Source organism: Gymnoscopelus microlampas (assembly GCF_963454915.1).
Source record: "Gymnoscopelus microlampas genome assembly, chromosome: 8".
Classification (NCBI taxonomy): domain Eukaryota; kingdom Metazoa; phylum Chordata; class Actinopteri; order Myctophiformes; family Myctophidae; genus Gymnoscopelus; species Gymnoscopelus microlampas.
In genome coordinates this window covers 28765396-28790773 of record NC_139945.1, presented here as the reverse complement: position 1 = coordinate 28790773, position 25378 = coordinate 28765396, and the positions used below count along the sequence as shown (strand labels likewise).

Genomic DNA, 25378 nt, shown 5'->3' with positions numbered 1-25378 from the left:
GCTCAATCTGCTATTTTCAAATATTTTAGTACTTTTGCTTCTTGTACTTTAAGTACATTTTGATAGCAACACTTTTGCACTTTTACTCAAGTATATTTTGAATTCCAGACCTTTAATTGTAACAGAGTACATTGCAGTACTGATACTTTTACTTAAGTAAAACATGTGAGTTTTTTTTCCGTCACTGCTTCTCACTCTATACAGGTTAAAGTATTTTTCTTCCATTTGAGTGCTTTTTCCTCTGTATTTCTCTCCTTTTCTCAGTTGGAGAGCAGCACAATTGGAGAGCCCAATTTTGGATCCCCTCTTACCCGGTCTATCGCACTCAGGGCCTCTCCACGGGCAGCTATCAGGCAACATCAAAGACCCTGATGTTCCCCGTTCCCCTTTCCCCTCCAGGCTTTTGCCTTTCCTCTTCCACACGTCTAGGCATTTTAATGACAGAAGCTCACAGGCCTTCGCCACCCAGAGCTATATTGATGGAGCCAGTCTCCCACAGAGCTGAACGATGTGTACCGCCTTTGGTTTATGGAAGGAAGGAGCATGGGTGTGTGTGTGTGTGTGTGTGTGTGTGTGTGTGTGTGTGTGTGTGTGTGTGTGTGTGTGTGTGTGTGTGTGTGCGTGCGTTTGTCAATGAGAAATTTGATGAGGGACAAACACCGAAGGCATATGACTTCTTCTCTCAAAGTGACAATTTGACTCCATTTAATGGGTGTCTTTTGTGGCCCTGCCATCTTTTCATCTGTTCCCTTGCTAGATTTCACTTTCTCTTTTTCCACGCTCATTTCTAGGCCGCTAATTTCCACTTTATTTCCATTAAGACTGTTTGTTCAAAGCGATGTGTCGCCGTAATTTATTAGGGGCTGTCGGCCTAATAACTGATGTGGCGTGCCGACACGGCCCGGCAAACACTGCCCCCCCGCTTCATCCACCACTAACAAACCCACCCCACAGCGCACCCCCCCCCCCCCCCCCCCCACCCCCACCCTTCCTCTAAGGAAAGCTGCCCCAGTTTTTTTTTCTCCTTTCTTTTTTTTTTTCTTTTAAGGAAGAGAGGGAGCCATTACAATTAAGGTGGTGACACCGGTCCCCTCGTGGCCGCGCTCAGGGACCAGATGTCCTGTCGGAGAAATGCAGCGGCCTCCTCAACTCTGGGGAGCGCTGGGTTGAAATCTGGTTCACGTCTCGGTGGGGGAAACACCACCGCTCCTGGTCCATCATTAATTCAGGGATAACGGATCCTCCAAGCAAGTGCCTCCTTTTGGTCTCTCCACTGTGGGCCGCTCCACAGCCAGACTCACTGTAGTCACATGCAGTGGTGTAAAGTAATTAAGTATATGTACTCAAGTACTGTTTTTTTTTTTTTTACTTAACTAGAGTATTTTAAAATGTAAAATACTTTTACTTCTACTCCACTAACATGCCAGAGACAAATATTGTACTTTTAGTCCACTACAAGTATTTGATCTTATTATGATCTATATTATTATATCTTTAGTTAGTAGATACTTTGTAGATTTTGATTATTATTACACAACATACATTAACCACTTCAGTCCTATATATATAGACTTTTCTATTTGAAAATAGCCGATCTACAAGCTCCACAACGCGTTGCATGTAACTGAGTATTTATATATAGCTGTATTGATACTTGTACTTAAGTAAAACATGTGAGTACTTCTTCCACCACTGGTCTCGGTCTCTCCCTCTCTCTCTCTCTCTCTCTCTCTCTCTCTGTCTGACTCTCTCATGCTGTCTTCTCTCGGCTCTGGCTCTCCTCCCCTGTATCGCATGCGTTCTTTATCCACACATAACTACCTCTGGCCTGCGTTCCCATCAAACCGGTATATGTGCCATGCCGCTGCCATTCAAAGACGTATTGTAATGTTAAAGGGGTGTTATCCATTTGGCTAATGACATGGTCGTATAGGGTTTAGAGAATGGCCTCGGGCTCCGGAGAGCGATGGCTCAAATTACAGCCACGCTTCTATACTGCCAGTGTGCCTCTGATATCCCCTCTGGCTGATATAAATTCCATCAGTATGTGTTCATCATCCAACCTCATTAAGTGTGGAGCCTGTCAGGGTGTCTTTAACTATAAATATACACAGCACCATATTGTACCATATATATATATATATATATATATATATATATATATATATATATATATATATATATATATATATATATATATATATATATATATATATATATATATATATATATATATATATACACACACACACACACACATACATACATACATATCTCACACACACACACACACACAGTATATACTGTACTGTATATAGTACTGCCACTTTATCAGGTACTCTTGCTAGTACCCCGTCTCGCCTTTAGAACTGCCTTAATCCGTCGTGGCATAGATTCAACAAGATGCCCAATTGGTACTAAGGGACCCAACGTGTGCCAAGAAAACATCCCCCACACCATTACACCGCCAGCAGCAGTAGGCGTAACCGTTGATACAAGGCAGGATATTATGGGTCCGTTCTTTCATGTTGTAGACGCGAAATTCTGACCGTTTTTCTAATCTTCTATCTTTTATTTTCCCAATTTTCAATTTTGGTGAGCCTGTGGGAATTGTAACTGCTCCATCTGCCTGAGGGTTCACTCTGCATTCAGAGATGCTCTTCTACATACCACGGTTGTAACGAGTGGTTATTTGCGTTGCAATTCCATCAGCTTCATTTACCTCTGACCTCCGGCATCAACGAGGCATTTTCGCCCACAGAACTGCTGCTCACTGGATGTTTTCTCTTTTTTCTGACCATTCTCTGTAAATCCAGTAGATCAGCAGTTTCTGAAATACTAGCCTGTTTGGCACCAACAACCAAGCTACGTTCAAAGTCACTTAAATCTCACTTAAATTGTGTGCGCACAGACACACACACACACACACACACACACACACACACACACACACACACACACACACACACACACACACACACACTGACGGACGGACAGATCGGTGAACCAATAGGATCCGGCGGAATTTTTCTCCGGAGATTTTGAACCCGCGCGAAATATTTATTTTCAAGGACCCCCATAACTCTGAGAGTGTACAAATGGAACCAAATGGACCCGAACGGGTCCATTTGGTTCCATTTGTACACTGTCAGAGTTACACACCTGTAATGGACCATTTGGACCACCTTAAGGAACCACTTTTAGAACCACTGCGCTAGTACAGTACATTTACTGTATAGGGCTGGCTCTTTGTGTGTTTCTGGTAACATTGTTCTCCGCTCATTTGTAAGTCCATGGCAAAAATATAATTTGCGATGACCCCTCGCAACCACACACACACACACACACACACACACACACACACACACACACACACACACACACACACACACACACACACACACACACACACACACACACACACACACACACACACACACACACACACACACACACACACACACCTTATTTATGTTGGAAGTGTGTGAGAGAGACAGCGCTATCAAATGAAATACATGCAATTGAAATCTGAGGGTACCTTGGAGAGAACACAATCACAAAGACACCCAATCTATTTTTCTTAGCCAAATATACCGCCTTTCTCCTTGTGTCCTCTCTTTTTCTTTTGGCACATGACGGCTGCCGGTTCTTTTGAGATGAAAGACACTTGTCTGGCAGCCTTCAAAAGAGCCACATAACTTTGAAAGTGCCGCAAAGTAGTCGGTTTCTATTTTAGACCCACTATGGAGGTGATGATCAAAAGGATCAGAGCCAAGGGAGAAGCTAAAGGATGTCTCTGGTCGGGGGAAACAACAACAATAGCAATGCCAAGACCCTCACAAGGCACTTATTTATGTTTTCTGTCCTTCATCTACTGCCAAAGGAGGAGGGCCTATCAATATTGTTGGTAAAATGCAAGAAGGAAGAATGAAAAATTATACAGAAGCAGATCAAACGACCCCAAACAATATGTCTCAATTTGTTGCTGGAATGTTGTTGTACACATGCAATTTGATGGTACAAAATTGCTTGATTACAAACATAAAAATCGGGAAGAAATTGGATGGAAAAATGTCATGGCAATCACCCAGAGGCAGCAGATGAGGACTGACAGTAGACTCCAAGCCATTAAGTCTCCACTCAGTGTGGAGCGCCCCCATCTGGGCGGCAGGGGATCCAACGTCCTCCGCTATACTCATTTATGCGATCGTAGTCAAATAGTCTCCCTGCGATGAGGCCATCAAACTAGGCAGAGCGCTTCTTGAGGGGCTTAGGGCCTTGGAAAAGGAACATCGTTTTAAACAAAAGGATTGTTAATAATTCACGCGCCAAAGTCCTGGGGAAAAGTTGGAGGGCGGGGGAGGGGGAGGGTGGGGGGGCAGTCCATCAGATTTGCATGGAGTAGAGGGTGGGTTTGGTGACACCTCTGTACGTCCCATCGTGTGCTGCGTGCGTCAACCTTTAGATGCCCTTCTCAATTTTTAATGTCCTGCCATGACAGTGTCACGGAGTGTTGGGCTGGTGGCATGCGCCGTTCCCCACCATTGAGGTGGCAGGGGGGCGCAGCAAAAACGTAAGCTAAAAGTCACACAAGGGCATTAAGAGGAAGAGAAACACTCTTACCCTACTACTCTCTCTGCTGCTGAATGCAAACAGGATTGAGTCCAATGTCAATGAAAAACCAATGAGAGAAGCATTTTAAACCATGCAAGTCAAGCTGTTAAGAGTCAGATAATCAAACAATGCGAAGTAATAAAATTAGCATACAACGAAAGCGGGGAATAATCACATTTACGCTCGCTTGCGCAAACACACACACACACACACACACACACACACACACACACACACACACACACACACACACACACACACACACACACACACACACACACACACACACAACTACACATTACTAAACTGGCAGTGAGGATTAGGGCTGCAAGCCTCTGATATGTTTTAATTTGTGACAAGAATCCTCTTCCTTTTATGTTTTTTGCTTCGTATTCCAAGCAGGAGATATATATTTTTTTTTTCATTTTTTTTAAACAGGGAAAGCACTGTGCGTGATGTTCTTAATCAGGTAACAGTCAATGTACAGTAGATAACCTTCCCCTTGAGTAAGGCTTCCCCTAAAGCCTAAACTGTTTAGTTGGTTTCCAAGAAACAGCTAAACTTTTACTACATTTTCAGCTGCTGGAACTTGTTAAACAATATAATAATAATGGGTTGAGAAATAGGCTGTGGGAGTTTTTCAAATCATCCACAATTTGTCCAATTTGTTGGACTTGGACTTGAATATTGGGCATGAACAGATGATAAATGCTGGAACTTTGATACACAGTAAAATCGTTTTAAAAAAGTGCTAAATTATCCATTCATAACCCAGAGAGTGTACAAATGGCCCTAAACGTGTCCATTTGGTTAGATGTGTACACTCTTATAAATTAACACTGATGGTTTAATAGTGTACCGCAACATTGTCTTTATATTACTCTGCAGGTTTGCCAGTGAAATAATATACTGTAATTTATTGTGCTTTTCTTTTCCCCCCCCCCTTGTAAGTTTAATTTCGTTCTCGGCTCGCTTGGTGTACTCCACGCGCTGCCCAAGAGCGGCCTTCTTAGATACAGACATATAGCCGTTTTGTCACAACAAGAGCATTACAGCCATCACAAACCCTGAACTGTCACGGAGATCAGAGCTTCCTGCAGAAGTACCTCACAAATCTCAGCAAAAAGCCTGCCCACTACTATTCCTATACCAAAACACCTTATGGGCATGACAAAGATGAAATGGCCCCCCAAATTGCAGTGAACTGAACGTACTCAAGTACTGTACTTAAGTACAATTTTGAGTACATAACCGTTAACCAAAACTCGTTAATGGTTAATCATTAAGGGGCCATTGAGTGCTATAGTACAGCATGGCGTGCATTGTTACAGTATGTGGTATAGATCTTATAAGACGATAATAGACATATTATGTCCATTTGGTGACATACTGCTTCTTTCTGCATTTACGCATTTTGGTGTTTGAGCGTGCCAGACCTTTATACTGCACAGGCGTCGATTTTGGAATTGATACAATAGGAAGAAGACATTTCAATTTCAGATGGCGTGTTAGAGGACCACCGATTTTCAGCCTATCTTCATATAATTGGTCCTCACTATGCTCATAAAAAGATTGGCCAATTTCTGTCTACTTTCGTCTTAGAAGGACAGTGTACAGTTCAGAGAGAGAGAGAGGGGGGGGAGGGGGAGGGAGGGAGGGAGGGAGAGAGAGAGAGAGCACAAGCTCTCATGATGCATTTCATTAACAGTTAGTTGAGAGTTAGAGCATCATGCTGTTGGGTGATTTGGAGTCAAAAATAGGAAATTACAAATTGAGGGAGATGGCATGTAATGGACGAACTGCACTCAAGACTCATGTCATTTTGGTCAAGGTACCCAGCTACTGTACAAGGTGAAAAAAGTATCTGAACTACGTGAAAGCTACATCATTCTGTATTTAGCCACAAGCTACTTGGAAATGTAAGCTAGACACACTGATGTGTGAGATCATTCACCTGAAAGAATGGTGCCAGTTTCTGTATTGCGTTTTCAAAAAGTTAAAATCAGTTCATTTTAAAGCAAGGAGAGAAACAAAAAAACACATTTCTGGCAGTTGTGTTTCTTTGTACTATGAAAACATTATGTAATAAATCCAGCTTTAAGATCATTAATGTTAAATATACATTTTAAATTGAATAAAATATAAACGACTGTGTGGGCTGGGGCGGTCCCGATTGCTCGTACGAAATATGCTTAGTGGTCCAGAGCTAAAAAAAAAGGAAAGGTTGAGAACCGCCCGATCTAGCCCTTTTAAGGGATCGGTCCACTCATCCGTCATTAGGCAGACCTCTAGTAACATTATCACTTTAGATAAGGCTTCAATAAACTGCACATGGCTTTTAAGGGCTCTCTCTCTCTCTCTTCCCCTCACACTAATCCAATCTCTGACGTGAAGTCTGTTCATCATGGGCCACGCACCGCGGGCATTTGTCTCCGCGCTCCCCGCTTAGCCGATCCACAAGCCGCGACACGCGGAGGGCTTGTGGATCGGCTATGTTCGCCGCGCAGCACTGTCATGCGATTGAGCGTGAATCAGGCATCAGCTTGCACAGCCTCTCATTTATTTTTTTGTGTTCAAGTTTCTGTAGTGATGTAATATCAGATCCAGAGGTCTAAAGTAACTAAGTACATTTACTCAAGTACTGTACTTAAGTACAATTTTGAGGTATTTTTACTTTACTGGAGTATTCCCAATTTTAAAACTTTAGTTACTCGTTACTTTGTAGATTTTGATTATTATTACAAAACATACAGTGACCACTATATACATTTCGGCCATTTGAAAATAGCCGATCTACAAGCTCACAATGAGTCGCGATGCGACGCATTGTGAGCTCGTAGATCTGCTATTTTCAAAAAAAAATTATGCATACAACTTGTGAAATGGGACATTCTGCATAATGAGTACTTTCACCTTTGTACTTTAAGTATATTTTGATACCCATACTTTTGTACTTTTACTCAGGTAAATTTAGAATTCCAGACTTTTACATGTAACAGAGTATTTCTACATTGCAGTATTGATACTTTTACTTAAGTAAAATATGTGAGTACTTTTTCCACCACTGATCAGATCTTTGTATGTTTTTATTTTTATATTTGATTATATCGAGCTAAAAAGGTGGAGCATAACATAGGGAGGCCGCCACGGGGTCGTGCAGGGGTGGGGGGGGTTCTTGTTAGTCAGCTCGTCGTCTCTCATTGGCCAGTGGCCAGGGGAAAGTGGTGAACTGCAATGACTCCCCCTAACCCCCTCTGTGATGTGCTCTAATGTCCCCTGGGGGACTGAGCAATGACTAGTGTCACTTCTACCGGGAGGCCGGCCAGATTGAAGAACCGTGCCAAGATCTGTAAGGAGAGCAAATCATTAACCCGTCACACACGCCCCAAATGCCCACCCCAAATGTGTGAATAAATACCCTATTTTCTTTTCTTTTTCAGCGTCTCTGGGCTGAAAATGAGAGAAAAACGATGCGCAACAATATTGAACAAATGAAATAGAATTCAGAGTGGATGTGATTGAAAGGACCTCTCCAACCTTTTGAATCGTCAGTGTGAGAATTGGAGTGGCTGGTGAAAACCAATTACACATTCATTTGCTATGTTTATTATTTTTTTGTTTTTTTGTTTTTTTTTGACAGCTGCTTGATACTTCACCAGACAGCATTTGAAAGGCTATGGGCCAGTCGTACGACGGTGTATTAAGCTTCAGCAGTGGTGGGGAAAACACTCTGTTACAAGTAAAAGTCCGGAATTAAAAATGTACTTGAGTAAAAGTACAAAAGTATTGACATCAAAATGTACCTAAAGTACCAAAAGCAAAAGTACTCATTATGCAGAATGTCCCCATTTCAAGTGTCCAAATGTCCAAGTGTCCACATCTTTTGAAAATTGCAGATCTACAAGCTCACAATGCGTCGCGATGACCTTGTCGATCGGCTATTTTCAAATGGCCGAAATGTATTTAGGGCTGAAGAGCGTAATGTATGTTTTGTAATAATAATCAAAGTCTGAAGAGCGTAATGTATGTTTTGTAATAATAATCAAAGTCTGAAGAGTGTAATGTATGTTTTGTAAAAGTTTTCAAATAAAAGTAGTGGAGTAAAAGTACAATAATTTGGATCCAAGATGTAGTGGAGTAGAAGTAAAAGTATTGGAAATACTCAAGTAAAGTATGCATACCTCAAAATTGTACTTAAATACAGTGCTTCAGTGTGGCGGTGGGACAGTGGTGAAATATCTGGGGAGTATCTACTCTATAGCTGATCCTGCTTTTGACACCACATTATTACTGCATTAAAAGACCTTGTCCCCAGTAGAACAAAGTAACTACCAGGAGCAGCATATTAAAGACATATCACGGGGCATTATTTCTGATCAATATGGCAGCGTCCTTACTGCCTGAGGATCAATAGAAAACCACATTTATAGTACGTTATAGGTCATCATGGGGCCGCCATCAGGGCTCACACACAGTCACATTTTACTTTGACCGCAACGGGTCCATTTTGGTGCCATTTGGATACAAAACTGTGGATTTTTTACTGTGTATATCTGTAGGATGCTCCGCTTCGGTGGCACCGCTTAATTGCAGAATCGCAAATTGGTGACAGAAGGGCACGGGAAGTCTGCGTGTGTGTGTGTGTGTGTGTGTGTGTGTGTGTGTGTGTGTGTGTGTGTGTGTGTGTGTGTGTGTGTGTGTGTGTGTGTGTGTGTGTGTGTGTGTGTGTGTGTGTGTGTGTGAGTGTGCGTGCCTGCCCGCCCGACTGTGTATGCATGAAAAGGGATGTTAACCCATTACAACCGGGAGCGCATCTCTGACATTTTAGATTTTAGTCATATTTTATACTACAAGTGTGTGTGTGTAGATCTGATATTTTTGAAAAACATCCTGAAAATGTGTGCAACTATTTTTTAAACAAGCATTTTTAACGCGGCCAAATACATATCATTTTGGGGGTCCTTGAATATGAAAAAGTCACATGGACCCCCAGAAGCAAAGATTTGAGTTCAAAATGTCGTTTACAAAAAAAAACACATTCAAAGATTTGCACACATTTTCACGAAAATAAATAAATAGCAGATATACAAGCTCATATCGCGGCACTCGGTGCCGCGCTATGAGCTTGTATATCTGCTATTTTTGAATAGCCATAAAGTATAAAATAATGGTCACAGGCTATAGCTAAAAATCTAAAATGACACAGGGATGCGTTCCCGGATCGAATGGGCTAAGACTAAAGAATGAGCTCGGTAAACAACTCCACACTGACACGGAGCCATAGAGCCCCCCCAACACTAAACCAGTTCGGGGACCAAGTGTTGACGCTCTCCGTCTGACAGGTTTCCCAGGCTCCAGTGTCAAACGCTCACTGCCTTTTCCCCGAAACAAACGCACACTAATTAGAATTGGTATAGAAGGAGGGCACGGTGCCAATGTCAGCATAGCTAGAATGAGGGGTTTTGTGTGGGCTGGGGGAGGGGAGGGAGGTGGATATGGCAGGACGCAGTTGGCTCCAGAGCTAACATTGTGATTCTGACTACTGATCAGGCTTTATTCCCCCCCCCCCCCCCCCCCCCCCCACACCTCAAATGCCTAATTGTCTTAGCAGGGACAAGCAGGTGGCTGGAAGCCTCTACTTGGCGACTGGTCTAAAAAACAAACCGTGCATGTCGTCGTCAACACAAGAGCGGCCGTGTGAAGCACGACAGTGTGGGCTTTTCTTTTCTTTTTCCTCACTTCCAAAGCCTCGCCCCTGCCCTGGCAGATCGGGAGGGAGAAACAAAAAAAGTTCAGATCAAAAGAAAGTTTGCAATAGCTGTTTGTGTCTGATACGCGTTGCTGAATAAAACATGTTTTGGTATCAGCCAGATCAAATGGCCCTTCAAGAGAGGAAAGCCATGCCTCTGTCTGGGTTCACAAACAGCTAGGGAAATGTTGCCCTATCTCTCCTTCCATCCCATTTACACCAATGGTTCTCAAACTGTTTTCGTGTCAAGGACCCCCAAAATGATATGGATTTGGCTGCGGACGCCCCCATCTCAAAAAGTATATTATGCCAGGGACCTGCAGAAGCAAAGATTTGAGTTTTAAAAAATTGGCTTTAAAAAAAGAAAATGCACAAGATTTTTCCAAAACAGTAGATCTACGCTATTTCAATCTGGGAACCCATCGTCAAATAAAAAGGAAAAACAGCGCCCTCTGCTGTTTTTCACTTTTGCATTTGACTCAGGGCGAAGGAATTAACTAGAACCATGCTCACTGGAAACCAGGGTTTGGACATGCCTTCAGCCCTCCACTTCCGGTGGTGCGCCTATGTTTTCATTCCCACTAACAATATTTCTCCACGGAACACTAACACCATTTCTCCCAAAGAACATGGATCGTTTTGGCTATAAGCCCACTTGTTTCTATGATGAAAGAGCAAGTTAAAATGTTACTAACTTTCCGTGGTTTTGTCGGCTCCGAGGACGCTATTGTTAAATGAGTTTCGGTTTGTTTCCAGTGGGAAGCGAGCGCACAGATGTAAATCCCGCCCACTACATTTGATTGGGTAAAGTGCGGCCTGCTTCCTGATCTGAAGGCACGCCCACTTGTAGCCAATGTGCATGGGTTCTCAACACGGCTCCCGACAGATTCAAGCGTAGCTATGAATTATTTGAGAGATTAACGCTATATTAACCCCACCCCCCCTGTATCGCTGAGCAAACATTTTACCATCCACTGCTCAAATGGAACCTCTCGAGCTGGCACATCATATGCCAGAGGCACATCATCACGTGTGCCCATATTACGTCAGATTAGAATCCCTATACATGTTGCACGAGTCGTAATGTAAGGAAGGTGTACACACACACAAATACACACACGCAGCGGCCCTGGGGTGTTCCTCAGATTCACGCTATCTATTGCCACTGTTGTTTTACGAAGCCCGTGTACGGTAGTCGTAATGTCGGGGACACAGACACGCGTACACGTCTGTCCACAGGTGAGGAGCATCTCTCTCACCAGATTCTTCCCTCGCACAACTTAAAAGGCTAATTTGCATTTATATTGCCGCCGCAAGACTTGCAGCCGTAATTGGTTGGCACACCACAAACACCAATTACCCCCCCCCCCCCCCCCATACACGCACACACAACACACGCACAAACTTTCGACAATGCTCAAAAAATCACACACTCAGTTACAGAAATGTGCACACACACACACACACACACACACACACACACACACACACACACACACACACACACACACACACACACACACACACACACACACACACACACACACACACACACACACACACACACACACACACTCTAAACACTGGGAACGCTGTAATCAGATCAGCATCCCAATTCCTCAAGTGTCTCCCATGCCCAAACGTTGAATGCATCTTACAGCCCTGCGGTTTCTTAATGTTTAAGCACAAGATTTTTGATGTAAACCCCGGGACTCAAACTAGTGAAAATAGCTGATCTAAAAGGTCACAACGTGTCGCATCGTGACACGTTGTGAGCTCGTACATCTTATATGTTCACTACGTCTTAATGTTGTTTTTAATTCATGAAGAAAATCGAATAATTTAATTATAAACTATTATAATTGTAAACCAAATGGAAGAAACAGAAAAATGAAAGAAGAAGGGATATTTACTGGCGAGTGGCGACCCATACTTGGGTCCCGACGCAGTGTTTGGGAACCACTGTTCCACCATTCCCCTATACTCCGATGCAGACGTTACAATCATGGCATGTTGCAGTCGGCTCAATAGTTTACTGACTAACCGTTAAGACACAGAGAGGATACACAGCATTTTATCAGCAGCACTTGGCTGTGACAGGGGCTGGCATGTGATTTACCCAAGGTTAAAACTGCAGATCTCAACTGATAACTGCTACCGGAGGAGCGACACAATGAGATGAGAAGTTGGAAAGTTTCAGTGCAGAAGAAAATAGCACCGATTCACGTGAATGCATTCTGTATCTCAGTGTCTTTAACCACTTAAACCCCATTTGGGTAACCGGAGTCCTTTTCAGCGAAAGGTGAGCTTCTCGATCTACTATTTTCAGCGAAAGGTGAGCTTGTCGATCTACTATTTTCAGCGAAAGGTGAGCTTGTCGATCTACTATTTTCAGCGAAAGGTGAGCTTGTCGATCTGCAATTTTCAGCGAAAGGTGAGCTTGTCGATCTGCAATTTTCAGCGAAAGCTTTGCCCAAAATACCGATGCTGGGGTTTAAGTGGTTAACCCATTCAAATCAGGAACGCATCTGTGTCATTTTAGATTTTAGCTATATAGCAACGATATGTTATTTTTTTTTAAAAACTCATTATTTAGAACAGTGGTTCTCAAAAATAGCAGATATACAAGCTATGAAGTGACGCACTGCGAGCTTGTACATCTGCTATTTTTTAACATTTTAGAAAAATGTTTAAAGTGTTTGAAAAATTTTGAATTTATTAACACAAATCCTCTCTTCTGGGGGGTCCCTGGCACAAAATATTTCCATATGGGGGGATCCGCGACCAAATACACATGAATTTGGGGGTCCATGGCACGAACAAAGTTTGAGAACTACTGATTTAGAAGGCATTTGTAGAATCGGCCTCAGGTCTTAATGGGTTAATGCCAGCTAAATACCGTCTGGACACTGTTTGGATGGGACATAAATGTCAGGTGTATAATCAATGGGGCCAGTATGTTGAGATATGCTCAGAGGTATAATCTGTAATGTAAACAGGAGTCTGTCAATTCCAGTACAAACGACCTCGCTCTATAGTCTATTCTATACGCAATAAGTCAAACACTCCTTGTCCGGCAACTTGCTGTCAGTTATCAAAGTTATGACATGAAAAGAAGAGGGATGTTATATCCCCCCTGCAGAAAGTGGACTCTTAGTGGGTCTACAGTGATGGATTGCTGCTTGGGAAAGATAAGAATGTCCACAAGCAGGATATTTGACAGCCGTGCCTATGAAATGGGAATCTGATGATACAATAGTGCTTCTGAACATACCTCAAAGCACAATGTTGTCTCTGAACAAAAGGTCTAGATAGCAGGTAGAAATTTTGCTACGGTGATGATATGCCAGGAACTTTCGCAGAGCAACATTTTGGCAACAATAAATGAACACCCTCTACAGTGTGTCAATGTTTTAACCTGCCCAGAAGTACCTCTTTCTGTTCCGAACAAGTAGCCTACGAACACAGATCCAAGCAGAGTTTCTAAACTTTTCTATATACAGTCTAAAAAAAGAGAACACCTCCACCCACATCTTGAAGCAGCACAGACAACAGTGATGATGGAGAAACACAATAACACTATGGTATTTACTTTAAATATTGGTATTTTCCCCCTAAGCCCAGCTGTGCCACCACGTCTCTGAGGAGAAACCGCATGATGCATCTCACCACTACTGTATTTAAAACACCCCCACAACAAACCACACACGCACGTGCACGCACACAAGCACACACGCACACACCCGCAAGCTCGCAAGCACTTCGCCACCCGCCCCCACGTCTCAGCTGCTGCTGTGAGGGCGGTAAAGACAAGGCTGTTGTTTCCTGTTCATTCAGCAGCAATTTAGAGGCCATTTATTATTTATTAATCCCTCCCATAATCTGTCCAATCCCCCCCCCCACCCTTACCTCCCTCCACCCACGTTGGCTATTAAACTATGTTTCCCTCTTATAGAGCACTGGTTCTTAAAGTGGGACCCCCAGGGGTCCTTGAGGGGTGGGGGGGGGGGGGGGGGGGTCCGCGGCCAATTACAATATATATCAATTTAGGGGTCCTTGACACAAAAAAACCTGTTTGAGAACCTATGTTACAGAAGCTCACGGTCTCCACTCCTTCTCCCAAGGGTGGCGTGTCAAAGGGAGGGAGATGGCGGTCTGATAAACAGAGGGGGGGGGGGGGGGCTTAGCTTTCCTCCTCAGGTGACCCAGTGATCACAACAGCATCTGGTTGAATTACTTAACTTTGCCGCCCCGGCAGACATGTAATCTGGGATAATGCCTTTTTGCAGAGAGTGCTCCAATCTGGATAAATATATCCCCTAGGAATGAGATTCAACAGCAATGTCTAGGGGGGAAGAGAGCGGGCGGGGGGGATGGGGGGAGGGAGGGTTCGGTTTATCAGTGGGCGTTATTGTAAATGGAGTGGGCTGGGGTTGAGCGCTTTAATGAAGCCCATAGTAAACAGGGTTGTTTTTGTCGACTGACTGGCGTAACATAACAGGAGGCAGGATCGTTGTTGCCTGGTTTTCTGAGAAGAAACCACACTGATCATCCTTCTCTGTAGACTGGGATCTGGACATGACTGACTGAAGTGATGGAGACGACCAATGGAAGGAGACAGTCAGAAAAAAAAACAGCCAACATTTGAGATACAATACTGAGATAAGAATGAGACCAAAGGAACAGGTTGGAATAACGTGTTCCTTCCACACGCTACGTCCTACCGGGGAAACTCCCCCCTGTCAGGTGATAAGAAGCGGTCTGTTCACTCCTCGTGCGTTGAAGGAAGCATGAGCTCAGTTCAGGGCTCTCCCCAGGCTGACAGAGGAAGAGTAGCGCCCAGGATTACAAGCTTAGGCATTGGCAATGGGTGAAACATAGTGTTACAAAATGATATTAAGTGGACCAAAATACTGATTTGACATGATTATGAATAATAATATGAGTTTAAACTCTCTTTCTCTCTCTCTCTCCCTCTCCCTCTCTCAATTTGTTATCTAACAAAACATCAAAATCATGTCATCCATTTATTTTGTTTTTTTCTTTCCATAAATGTTTAATGATTTATCTATTTAACTTGATTTATCCATTTAAATTTGACATGGGCTCATCAAACATCATGTCACTGCCAGGTCAGCACTGATTTTTCTAAGAAATAACATTGCTGTGGAATACAAATACATTAAAAAAAAAACATCCATCCTTCCCCAAAGGTTTGGACTCACCCGATCCAGCCAGCCGTCAACCAAACAGTATCTCATATTATTTATTCATGTGTTTAACTTATTACCATAAATATCCAACGGGGGACCTGGGCTTGGAAGAGATTAGCAGTAGGGTTTCATCTAGCATGGCACAGAAATGAGCAGGGGTCAAAGCATCCGAGGTGACTTAAGCTGTAGGGATGATGGGACAGTGCAACACAAACAAACAACAGCCGAGGAAACAAACCATATGGCACAGTTGAGTGACATCATCGTCCACTGACCATCCATGTGTTTTGTTGGTGCCACCCAAGACAAAAGGAAAAAAGATAGACCGCCCCACCCGGCTTTTACAATTGGAGCCACTAGAGGCAACATGGTACACAAATCCTAGAAATGGTTTCCTAAGTGGGCGCCGGCGTCTGATGGCAAAATTCGCAAACGTCCAATGTTTCTCTGTTTACTGGTGCTGGGACAGAGAAAAGTTGATAATGAAGTTGATTTGCTCCTGATGTGTATTTCAGAAAAAAGCAATTTTAATGTCAAAATGTTTGGAATATTGTGTGGTTTGTGGCGATTGGGTCCAATATTTATCCAATGGGAGAGTGAACGTGAACACAGCTTCTGAACCATTCTTTAGCCCGATTGGTCACTGAATTAAATAATGGACCCAATCGTCACACAAACCACACAATCCTCCCATCAACACGAAAACCACGGAGCTTGTAGATCGGCTATTTTTGGAACAATTTAACAACAAAAATCTCGTAATGGGGTCCCTGGCACAAATGAATTTCCTTTACAGGAAAACACCACTGGTGTAGGCTACTGCATGCTGCTTGTAGTTGGATGTGAAAACCCTTCTAACCCACTGGATAGGCTAATGCACTAACGCAGCTGCCGTTAATTGGATCAGGTAAGTAATTAGGCACAATTTGTGAGTGAAATGGAGCTCATGTAAACATAAAAGGGGGAACAGTTAGTTTGAACGCTCAGTTTCAGTGGGGGGGAATCAATTAATTACAATAAACGTATTATGGTTAATAATCCATGTGTTAGACAGCAGTATAATGTGTTGCTTACAAATAACTATTGTTGCAATAATGAGATTGAAAATTGGCCAATGTCATTTGCGGATGATTGGTGCTGTTGGAATGTAATGGCGTTTTTTAAATATATTATTATTTATTTCCTTTTAGAGGAAAACGGGAGTCATTTATTTTCTAAACATGACATTTAATTATGTTTTCTTTTATTTTTTTTGTAGGGAATATATAGCAAAGCAAGAGGGAAGCAATAAAAAGTGGATTTGGAGTTGTCAGGCAGTAACTGACAGTAGTGTATAATACTGGAAAGGCAGATCAGTAGACAGGAATAGACCCCTTAAAGGAGACACAACATGAATTTCACTTTTTTTTATTTTTGTCTCCACCAGGCCGAAAGGCATGGCGAGAGAGTATGTTTTACTAGCCTGGGTGCCAGCCTGCTTCGCTGCGTTCGGCGGACTTTTTTTCTCTCTCCGCTTCTCAGTCTGGAATGCACCCGATTGACTCGTCTTTCAGAACTACACAGGAAGTACACAGGAACTACATATGTTACGTTCGGCAACGTCGTTGCTGATTGGATGTTGTTCAAACGAATGACGAATCAAAACGATCACACCGTTTTTTTTGTCCCGCCCCGCACCACAGACCAATCAGAAGCCACGGCAGGTTTGGAACCTTGGCTGCTTTGTCCCGCCTCCTGGAGATAGGAGGCATTCCAGACTGAGAAGCGCAGAGAGAAAAAAAAATCCGCCGAACGTAGCGAAGCAGGCTGGCACCCAGGCTAATGTTTTACCCCCTGTCCGTCCGTCCGTCCGTCCGTCCGTGTGTCCGTCATTCGATCTGTCTGTGTACAGCTAATCTCCGGCACTGTTGGCTTGCTCGCAGCCAAACTGTGCACACACAGTCCCTGGATACCAGAGCAGAACCTCTGCCCCAAATTTCTCACAGGGGCCTGTTATAGCGCCACCAGGAGGCCGATTTGTGCAAAACACATTTTTTGACAGTACTCCTACAGATTTTGTCCAAAAATCCCACAAATCGGTACACAGTATCTCTATAGTCATTAAACGAAACGGGTCTTTCAGATTTCTCATATTCCATCCTGATTGGCTAAAAATTTCTTCCAAAGTTTGCAGGAGTGCACCGTTTTGAACAAAATGCCTCAAATCATGAACACAGCATGCAATTTCCTTGAAATTTTGCACGCACATTCCCCATTAGGCCGAGGAAGAACTAACATTTGAAAATGTTCAAATCAGCCTCATGGTGGCGCTATAACAGGCCGATTCGTGTTTTTACCTATAATTGCACCGATCTGTGTAAAACTTTGTATGCACACTCCCTATAGGTCAAGGAAAAACCTTTGACCTGGATTTTTCACATCTGCCTTTTATAGCGCCACCAGGAGGCCGAATTGTGTAAAACACATTTTTTTATACTACTCCTTCCAATTTTATCCAAATTTCACGCAAATCGGTACACATGATCTCTATAGTCATGTGATCACGACGGATGTGTTTGATTTTTCATATTCCATACTGATTGGCTAAGATTGACATCTAAAGTTTGCATTATTGGCTTGTTTTGAACAAAATTCTGCAAATCCTGAACGCACCGTCCAATTGCGCTCAAACTTTGCACGCACATTCACACTATGTTGAGGAACAAATGCCAACCTTTTAACATTGGCCTGTTATAGCGCCACCAACAGGTCTAATTTAGCGAAACACATGTTTTTAACAAAATTTCTCAAATCATGAATGCAGTCAGTGTCCGATTGTCGTGCAAGGCCTAAGAAGAAATGGCACCCTTTTCACGTTGGCCTATTATAGCGCCACCAGGAGGCCACAATAGCCTACCTGACCTGGCGGAGACCTGTGCTCCGAGGAGCACTTTTTCTAGTTTTGTTATTTTTTGGGCTCCCCAGTGTCTCTTGTACCCCAATTTTTTTTTTTTTTTAACATTCAGTCATTCATTCTCATTTCAGAGATTTTCAGAATGGGCGTGTCTGAACAGGCCATCTCAGAATGGCAAGTTTGCTTACATCACGAAACTTTCTGCCCATGTATTTTGACAGACAGAATTGCTCAGTACCGCAGTACAGCACCCCTCTGCCCAACAGGACGTTTTGGTATTGCAGCTGAAAGTGCTTTATAAGCCTGAGAGAATTGACTTGGGATGAGTATATCTGAGTGTTGATTTAGGCTCAAACCTTTTGAAAATGGTTTGAGGGACATACACCATATGATATTAAATATCAAATATTTTTTTTAAATTCATGGTGTGTCTCCTTTAACAGACGACGTCACATTGATAAGAACCAGTTTGCGCGCAGGCCGGCACCAAATGAAACCCATTCTGTCAGGTCTCGCTAGGACGCACCTCACTAGCCAACACACAAGAGGAGGTTGAATGAACTGAAACCAGCGCACCCCGAAACAATATGTTGGGAATTGAGTCCATGAAACAATCACCTGTGCGTCCAGTCTCAATGTTGGTAAACAAATAATTGGTCTATACAAGAGAACATTGCTGCAGTAATAGAAGAGGGTCAGGCAGGCGGCAGATATTTAACCCATTAAGACCAGCAACGCATCTGTGTCATTTTAAGATTTATTTGGGCTATTCAAAAATATCAGATATACAAGCTCATAGCGCGGCACCGAGTGTCGCGTTATGAGCTTGTAGATCTGCTATTTTTTGAAAAATCATAGAAAATCTGTGCAAATCTTTGAATATGCTGCCTAAAGCTTTGTACCGAGTCACATATTATTAAAGCGAACATTTGTAAGTCAAATCTTTGCTTCTGGGGGTCCCTGGAACAACATATTTTGAGATGGGGTTCCGCGGCCAAAAACTAAAAATGTTCTCTAAATCCTAACAGTATGTTGCTATATCAGTGGTTCTTCAATTTTTCCATGCAAGGACCCCCAGAATTATATGTATTAGGCCACGAACCCCCATCTCAAAATACTTTGTACCAGGGACCCCCAGAAGCAAAGATTGGAGTTAAACAAGAGTTGCGCAAATGTTCACGATTTTTCAAGATAGCCAAAGGAATCTAAAAATGACACAGATGCGTTCCCTGTCTTAATGAGTTAAGGCAGTGGTTCTGTAACTCAAGACAGTGTACACTCTTAAATTAACACTGAGGACATTGCAGTGTAGACTGGGGTGCCAGAGATAAAAAAAACAAGTTTTTATTCAAACTGGGGGTCCTTGAAATGAAAAGAAGTTTGAGAACCACTGATTCAAGGAGGTTGAAAATCCATTCCTGTGCAGCACTGCCCCTAGTGAACAAGCCCGAGTACCCAACAGAACACAATGATAACATTTCCTTTTCTTTCTTTCTTTTTCTTTTTTTCCCTCCCCTTTACTGTGAATATGAGCCAAAGAATACCCTGCTGGACAGTTTGCATTTCAATTATTACAAGGTGTCAAGGGATTGGGGTGACACAGTGAGAGCACGCAAGGAAGAGGGAAAAGGAGAAAGAGAAAGGGATGGAGAGAGAGAAAGAGAGAGAGACAAAGTCAGTCCATGGGGCTGCACAGCGGCGATGTGTGGATGTTTTTTTTTTTCTTTTTCCTTTTTTTCCCCCTTTCCCCCAACACTCAGCCACGGAGAGACCGGCACATCCAGTACAAGACTCTATTCTTAAACTGCCCCCAATCTCCACCGGGACGGCACGCTCTCAGATATTCCAACACCATTTCCCCGACAGCGGCTAGGGTGCTCAATCACGGAGCATCTTGTAAAGGGGGGGGGGGGGGGGGGGGCAGAGACAAAAAGAGAGGGACATGGGGGGAGAGAGAGAGAGACACACACACACAGAGCGACAGAAAGAGTATACAGCGCAAAAACCTGTGATGGTCCATTTTATTTTTTTTGCACTCACTCACAGTTAAACGAGCGCTCTGGATTTTTTGCGGTGTAGATGGCGAGTGGTACAGAGTGTGAAGGGATAGAGTGGGACAAAGAGATGAAGAGGCCGAGAGGAAGATAGTGAGTGGGGCTGGATGGAGATATGAGAGAGAGAGAGAGAGAGAGAGAGAGAGAGAGAGAGAGAGAGAGAGAGAGAGAGAGAGAGAGAGAGAGAGAGCAGGAGGACAGTCAGGGAGACAAGACGAGGTCGTGGACTGCTTTGGCCTGAGGTGACTCTGTTGTTTTCGGCGGGGACTTTCGACTGAGATCCTGGCGGCTGTGGAGCCATGTCATCTGTCACCGGCAGAAACAGGTGACTGGGAGAGAAAGGGTGCCCTAGATACAGGCAACAGTACAACCAGGATGGAGAGCCATTTGCTCTCCTTCTCCACTCATTTTCCTGTACTCTCTCGGTCTCTCCCTCTCTCTATTCCTCACATTTAAGAGAAGAATTGCACAGTGGCCCTGCTTGCTGCCTGGCTCTTTCATTTCTTTCTCAACTGCTGGAGAAGAAAAGGAAACAATACATACGGTACAGTGCCAGATACAGTGGCCCCCCATTCTCCCCCCCCTCTCTCTCAATCTCTCTCTCTCTCTCTCTCTCTCCCCCCCCCCCCCCCCCCCCCCTCCCCATCCATTCCTTGGTCTTTGTCTCACACAGGGATAGCTATACGTGGCCGTGTAGTCCCTGCCAATCCGAGCGGTTCATATAAAAACAAGATTGTTTTTTCCGTGGCTTTGTGCTGACACCGGGGCCGGCACTATAAACACAGCCGTAATTTGTACAACAAGACTTAGCTGCAGGGGACCACTTTTTCCCCCAGAGGCATGGCGAAAAGCGAAGGCAGGTTGTTATCTCCTGTTTACCTGGCAGAGGATTGCATTATTTTATATTATGGTAATAACCAACTCTTGCAGAAATGCGCAGCAATCTTCCTCTTACCCCACTGGTACTATCTGAGATTTGGTGTTTGTTGTGTTTTTCTCTCCCTGCACATAACTCGGACCGTGACTGCTAGTGGGAAATGTGAGGTGCATACTGCTTGTACATGGATATTGGATGCAACCCACCTACACCGTTATAGTGTAATCTTTGAATTTATTTTACTTTTATTTATTTTTTACGGCGAGGCGGTTACCTATCTCCAGACACGTGAGAAAAGCGGAATGACATTTTTCACAGTCCAGGTGAATAACATACAGCGTGACTCGGAATGTAGATGCTATATGAACTGCTTCAACCAATTCAATCCGGGAACGCACCTGTGTCATTTTAAGATTCATTTGGCAATTCAAAAAATAGCATATGTGAGCTTGCAAATCTGCAATTTTTGAAAAATCGTGAACATTTGTGCAAATCGTTGAATGTATATATTTTTTAAGCGAACATTTGTAGCTCAAATATTTGCTTCTAGGGGGTCGCTGGACCATGTTTTTTTTGTTTACAGATGTTCGCTTTAAAAGATGTGTGGGTGAGCCAGAGGATTGCGATTGCCGGTACACTTGTGCAGCGCAGAGTGTGAGCAGATCGAGAAATCACACCAACAAAATATACAAACATGGACGTAGAAACACCAAAGGCAAGCGAGACACTGTGTACTATTTTTGCCCGCGTGTGTCTGTAAAGATTGCCCCCATAACGACGATCACAACCCAGCAGTGGAATATAGTCTACCACTCCCCTAGCTGCCATCCACTCACAAGGTCCACTTACAGAATGGGATGGAACTGTTTGTGTCAACATCCCAGGACACCCACTTCCACGGTCATAAAAAAAAAAGAATCCTGCAGATACTAAAAAGCGACAGCCTCTCTCGATGTGATCTATGTGCCCCTAAAGCACGGCCGGACGCTGAGAGCGATATTAGAAGCTTCATCACCCTCAGAGACATTCAAATTAGCGCTTGTGGCCATGTGTGTCCGGATTATGATTGTATGTTCAGTGCCGTATAAACGATGCCAGTAATATAATATACTGTTTAATCACACGCAGGGAAAAATTGTAAATAAAAGAATGTGGAAACACATTAAAGGAGCTGGTGCTGCTGTGCTCGTTTGATGATGTATATGATTGATGCATTTCTAAACATCTCTCCCCTGGCTGTTGACATTAGATCAACATGTGGTAACGCACAGCAGAGAGTATATTATTGCGCGAGAGCGAAAACAACGTTGTTTACCGGCTTCTGTTTTGTTATGGTGGATGTGTTGCAACCACACAGCTATCAATTTCATCATTGATGGGACTCAGATTGGAATGGATTCGTTATGTCCTCTTTCCCTTCTACGTCAGAACAAAAGGTTACAACACCCTCTGGGGAGAAGATGAGCACAAAAGCAAAGCTCACACACATGCACGCCCGTGCAAAAAACGAGCACACGCACACACGCACACACGCACACACACACACACACACACACACACACACACACACACACACACACACACACACACACACACACACACACACACACACACACACACACACACACACACACAGCATTCTGTCACAGTCTTGCTTTAGCATCACGCCCGACTGCCGTGATGGGGTCAAACTTTGAAAAGAGGCATTGGCAGAGCCGGTGACCCTGACCTTCCATGGGATACGCTGGGGGTCGGGGAGGGGGTAGTGGTTGGGTTTGGGGGAGGGCGGGGTGTGCGTGTTAGACAGAACCATCCATCCACTGTCTGGCTCACTCCGCAGGTCCGTTCCGTATCAGACGGCCCCCCGTGGAGAGCGCTCCGTTACTTTACTCAGCGCTGTTTACACTTTCACCCACTTCAATTGTTCTCCAAGAGACAACCAACCACCTGGTGGCAAGCTGGGGAAACAACTCATCCGTCCTCATTCTGTCCACAAACACGGCGTCTTAGGAATGAAAATAACAGCATGTATTGACGAAGGAAATCATGGTGCTCTTCCGGGGGAGAATGTGCTTTTAAAGCACTCCCCAACATGCACCCCCTCCCCCTTTGACCACCCTCCCCTCTTCTGTGATTCCACTGAATGGAAGGGGCATTCTCACAGTTTCAAAACAATGTAACTTGGACTGTGGGGTAAGAAGCCTTTCAGAGAGAGAGAGACAGAGAGAGAGAGGCAGAGAGAGACAGTGTGTGTGTGTGTGTGTGTGTGTGTGTGTGTGTGTGTGTGTGTGTGTGTGTGTGTGTGTGTGTGTGTGTGTGTGTGTGTGTGTGTGTGTGTGTGTGTGTGTGTGTGTGTGTGTGAATATCCGGAGTGAATGGGAGGTATTTAACTAGCCTGACATGGCGTATAAAAGCCGTGATGAACTACTGAATCAGAAAAGTGCCGGGGCACCGCCATTGACAGCTCAGGCAGCCCCCAGGACCGCCGCACAGACCCGATCTAATTACTCTCCTCCTTTCATGCCTCACACCTAACATTGCATACAGGAGCAAAGCCATTAAAAAATAAAAGAGACACAGACGGCACAGGGCGAGCTTAGATGTCTCACAGCAAGAGACAAATGCAGAGCCACATTTTGCCACCGGCCACAAACATCACTTAGCAATCAGAGGCACACAGAGCATCGATAGATAGATAGATAACTTACCGCGTCCGGAGAACCACACCAGGAGCAGAAGGACCCAAGGGAACATCATGACTGGGGAGCAGAGAGAGGGCAAAAAAAAATCTGAAGAACTGTGGGGCAAGTGTGAAATGGAAGTTGGCAGCCAGGCACACACACACACACACACACAGGAGACAAGACCAGACAGTGCGCTTCTGTGCAGTTATAGGGACCGATGCTGGAGTCCCACAGTGGTGTCCTTTTTTTTTGTTTTTTTTTACTGAAAAGGGGTCGGTTGTGGGTTGTTTTTTTTCCTTCTTCTTCTGTCCTCTTATGCCTCTTCTTCTCCTCCTCCTCCTCTTCTTCTTCTCTCTCTTGTTCTCTCAGTCACCCGCTCTCCTCTTCTTGACTGTCACTCTTCAGAGTTTGCCGTTGATGATGAGCGGTGCCTCCTCCCGCGCGCTGTGCGTTCTCACTGAGGGTGAGCTGGTATGGACTCTGTGTTGTCGCTGTCAGCTGTGTGAGCATCCACAGGCTCTCTCTCACTCCGTTCTCTGCAGCTCTCTCTCTCTCTCTCTCTCTCTATCTCTCTCTCTCTATCTCTCTCTCTCTCTCACTGCCCTTTCATTCTCAATCTCAGAGATTCAATGTCTCCACACGCCCCCTCCCGCACGCTCACTCTCTCTCGTTTGCTCTACCATTCCCACAGCCAACAGAGAGGCAGGGGAAGAGGACGTTGCTCCAGACTCCTCCTCCCACTGCCCCCCCCCCCCCCCGCCCCCCCCCCCCCCCTCTCTCTCTCTCTCTCCCCCCCTCTCTCTCTCTCAGCCTGGCAGTCAGTCTGGGTGGCTAAGACTGCTGCGCGAGGGCTGGGAAGCTCAGGTCTACACGCTCTGGGAACCAGAGCTGTGCCACAGGAGGACTGAGAGGCTGCAGCTCCAATTAGGAGGAGAGGAGAGGAGCGTCTTGGTCTGTATGGGCTACAAATAAAAACACAGATGTTCACTAGAGAGAGAGAGAGAGAGAGAGAAAAAGGAAAAAACCCTGCCACCTTGGCTCCCTCCCTGCCTTTTAGACTCTATCAGTGGCACTGAATCTTGAATCTTGTTACCCTCCCATCCCCAAGCTGATGACCAGTGGTGGAAAGTACACTGAGTACATTTACTTAAGTACTGTACTTGAGTGCAATGTTGAGGTATTTGTACTTTGCATTACATTACAGTCATTTAGCAGACGCTTTTATCCAAAGCGACACTTGAAGTGCATTCAACATAGGTAGGGAACAAAACTACTAATCACCAGAAGTCTTAAG

At 44.2% G+C, this 25378-nt stretch overlaps 1 protein-coding gene across 1 annotated transcript in view; it reads right to left on the bottom strand.

Annotated features, from left to right (window-relative positions):
- Positions 1-24211, bottom strand: part of kirrel3b (kirre like nephrin family adhesion molecule 3b) — a 270450-nt gene extending 246239 nt beyond the window's left edge. The window contains exon 1 of the mRNA XM_084065415.1: positions 24109-24211. Within this exon, the coding sequence (XP_083921541.1) occupies positions 24109-24157 (49 nt within the window). The 5' untranslated portion in view covers positions 24158-24211. The remainder of the gene's footprint in view (positions 1-24108) is intronic.
- Positions 24212-25378: the final 1167 nt, after the last annotated feature.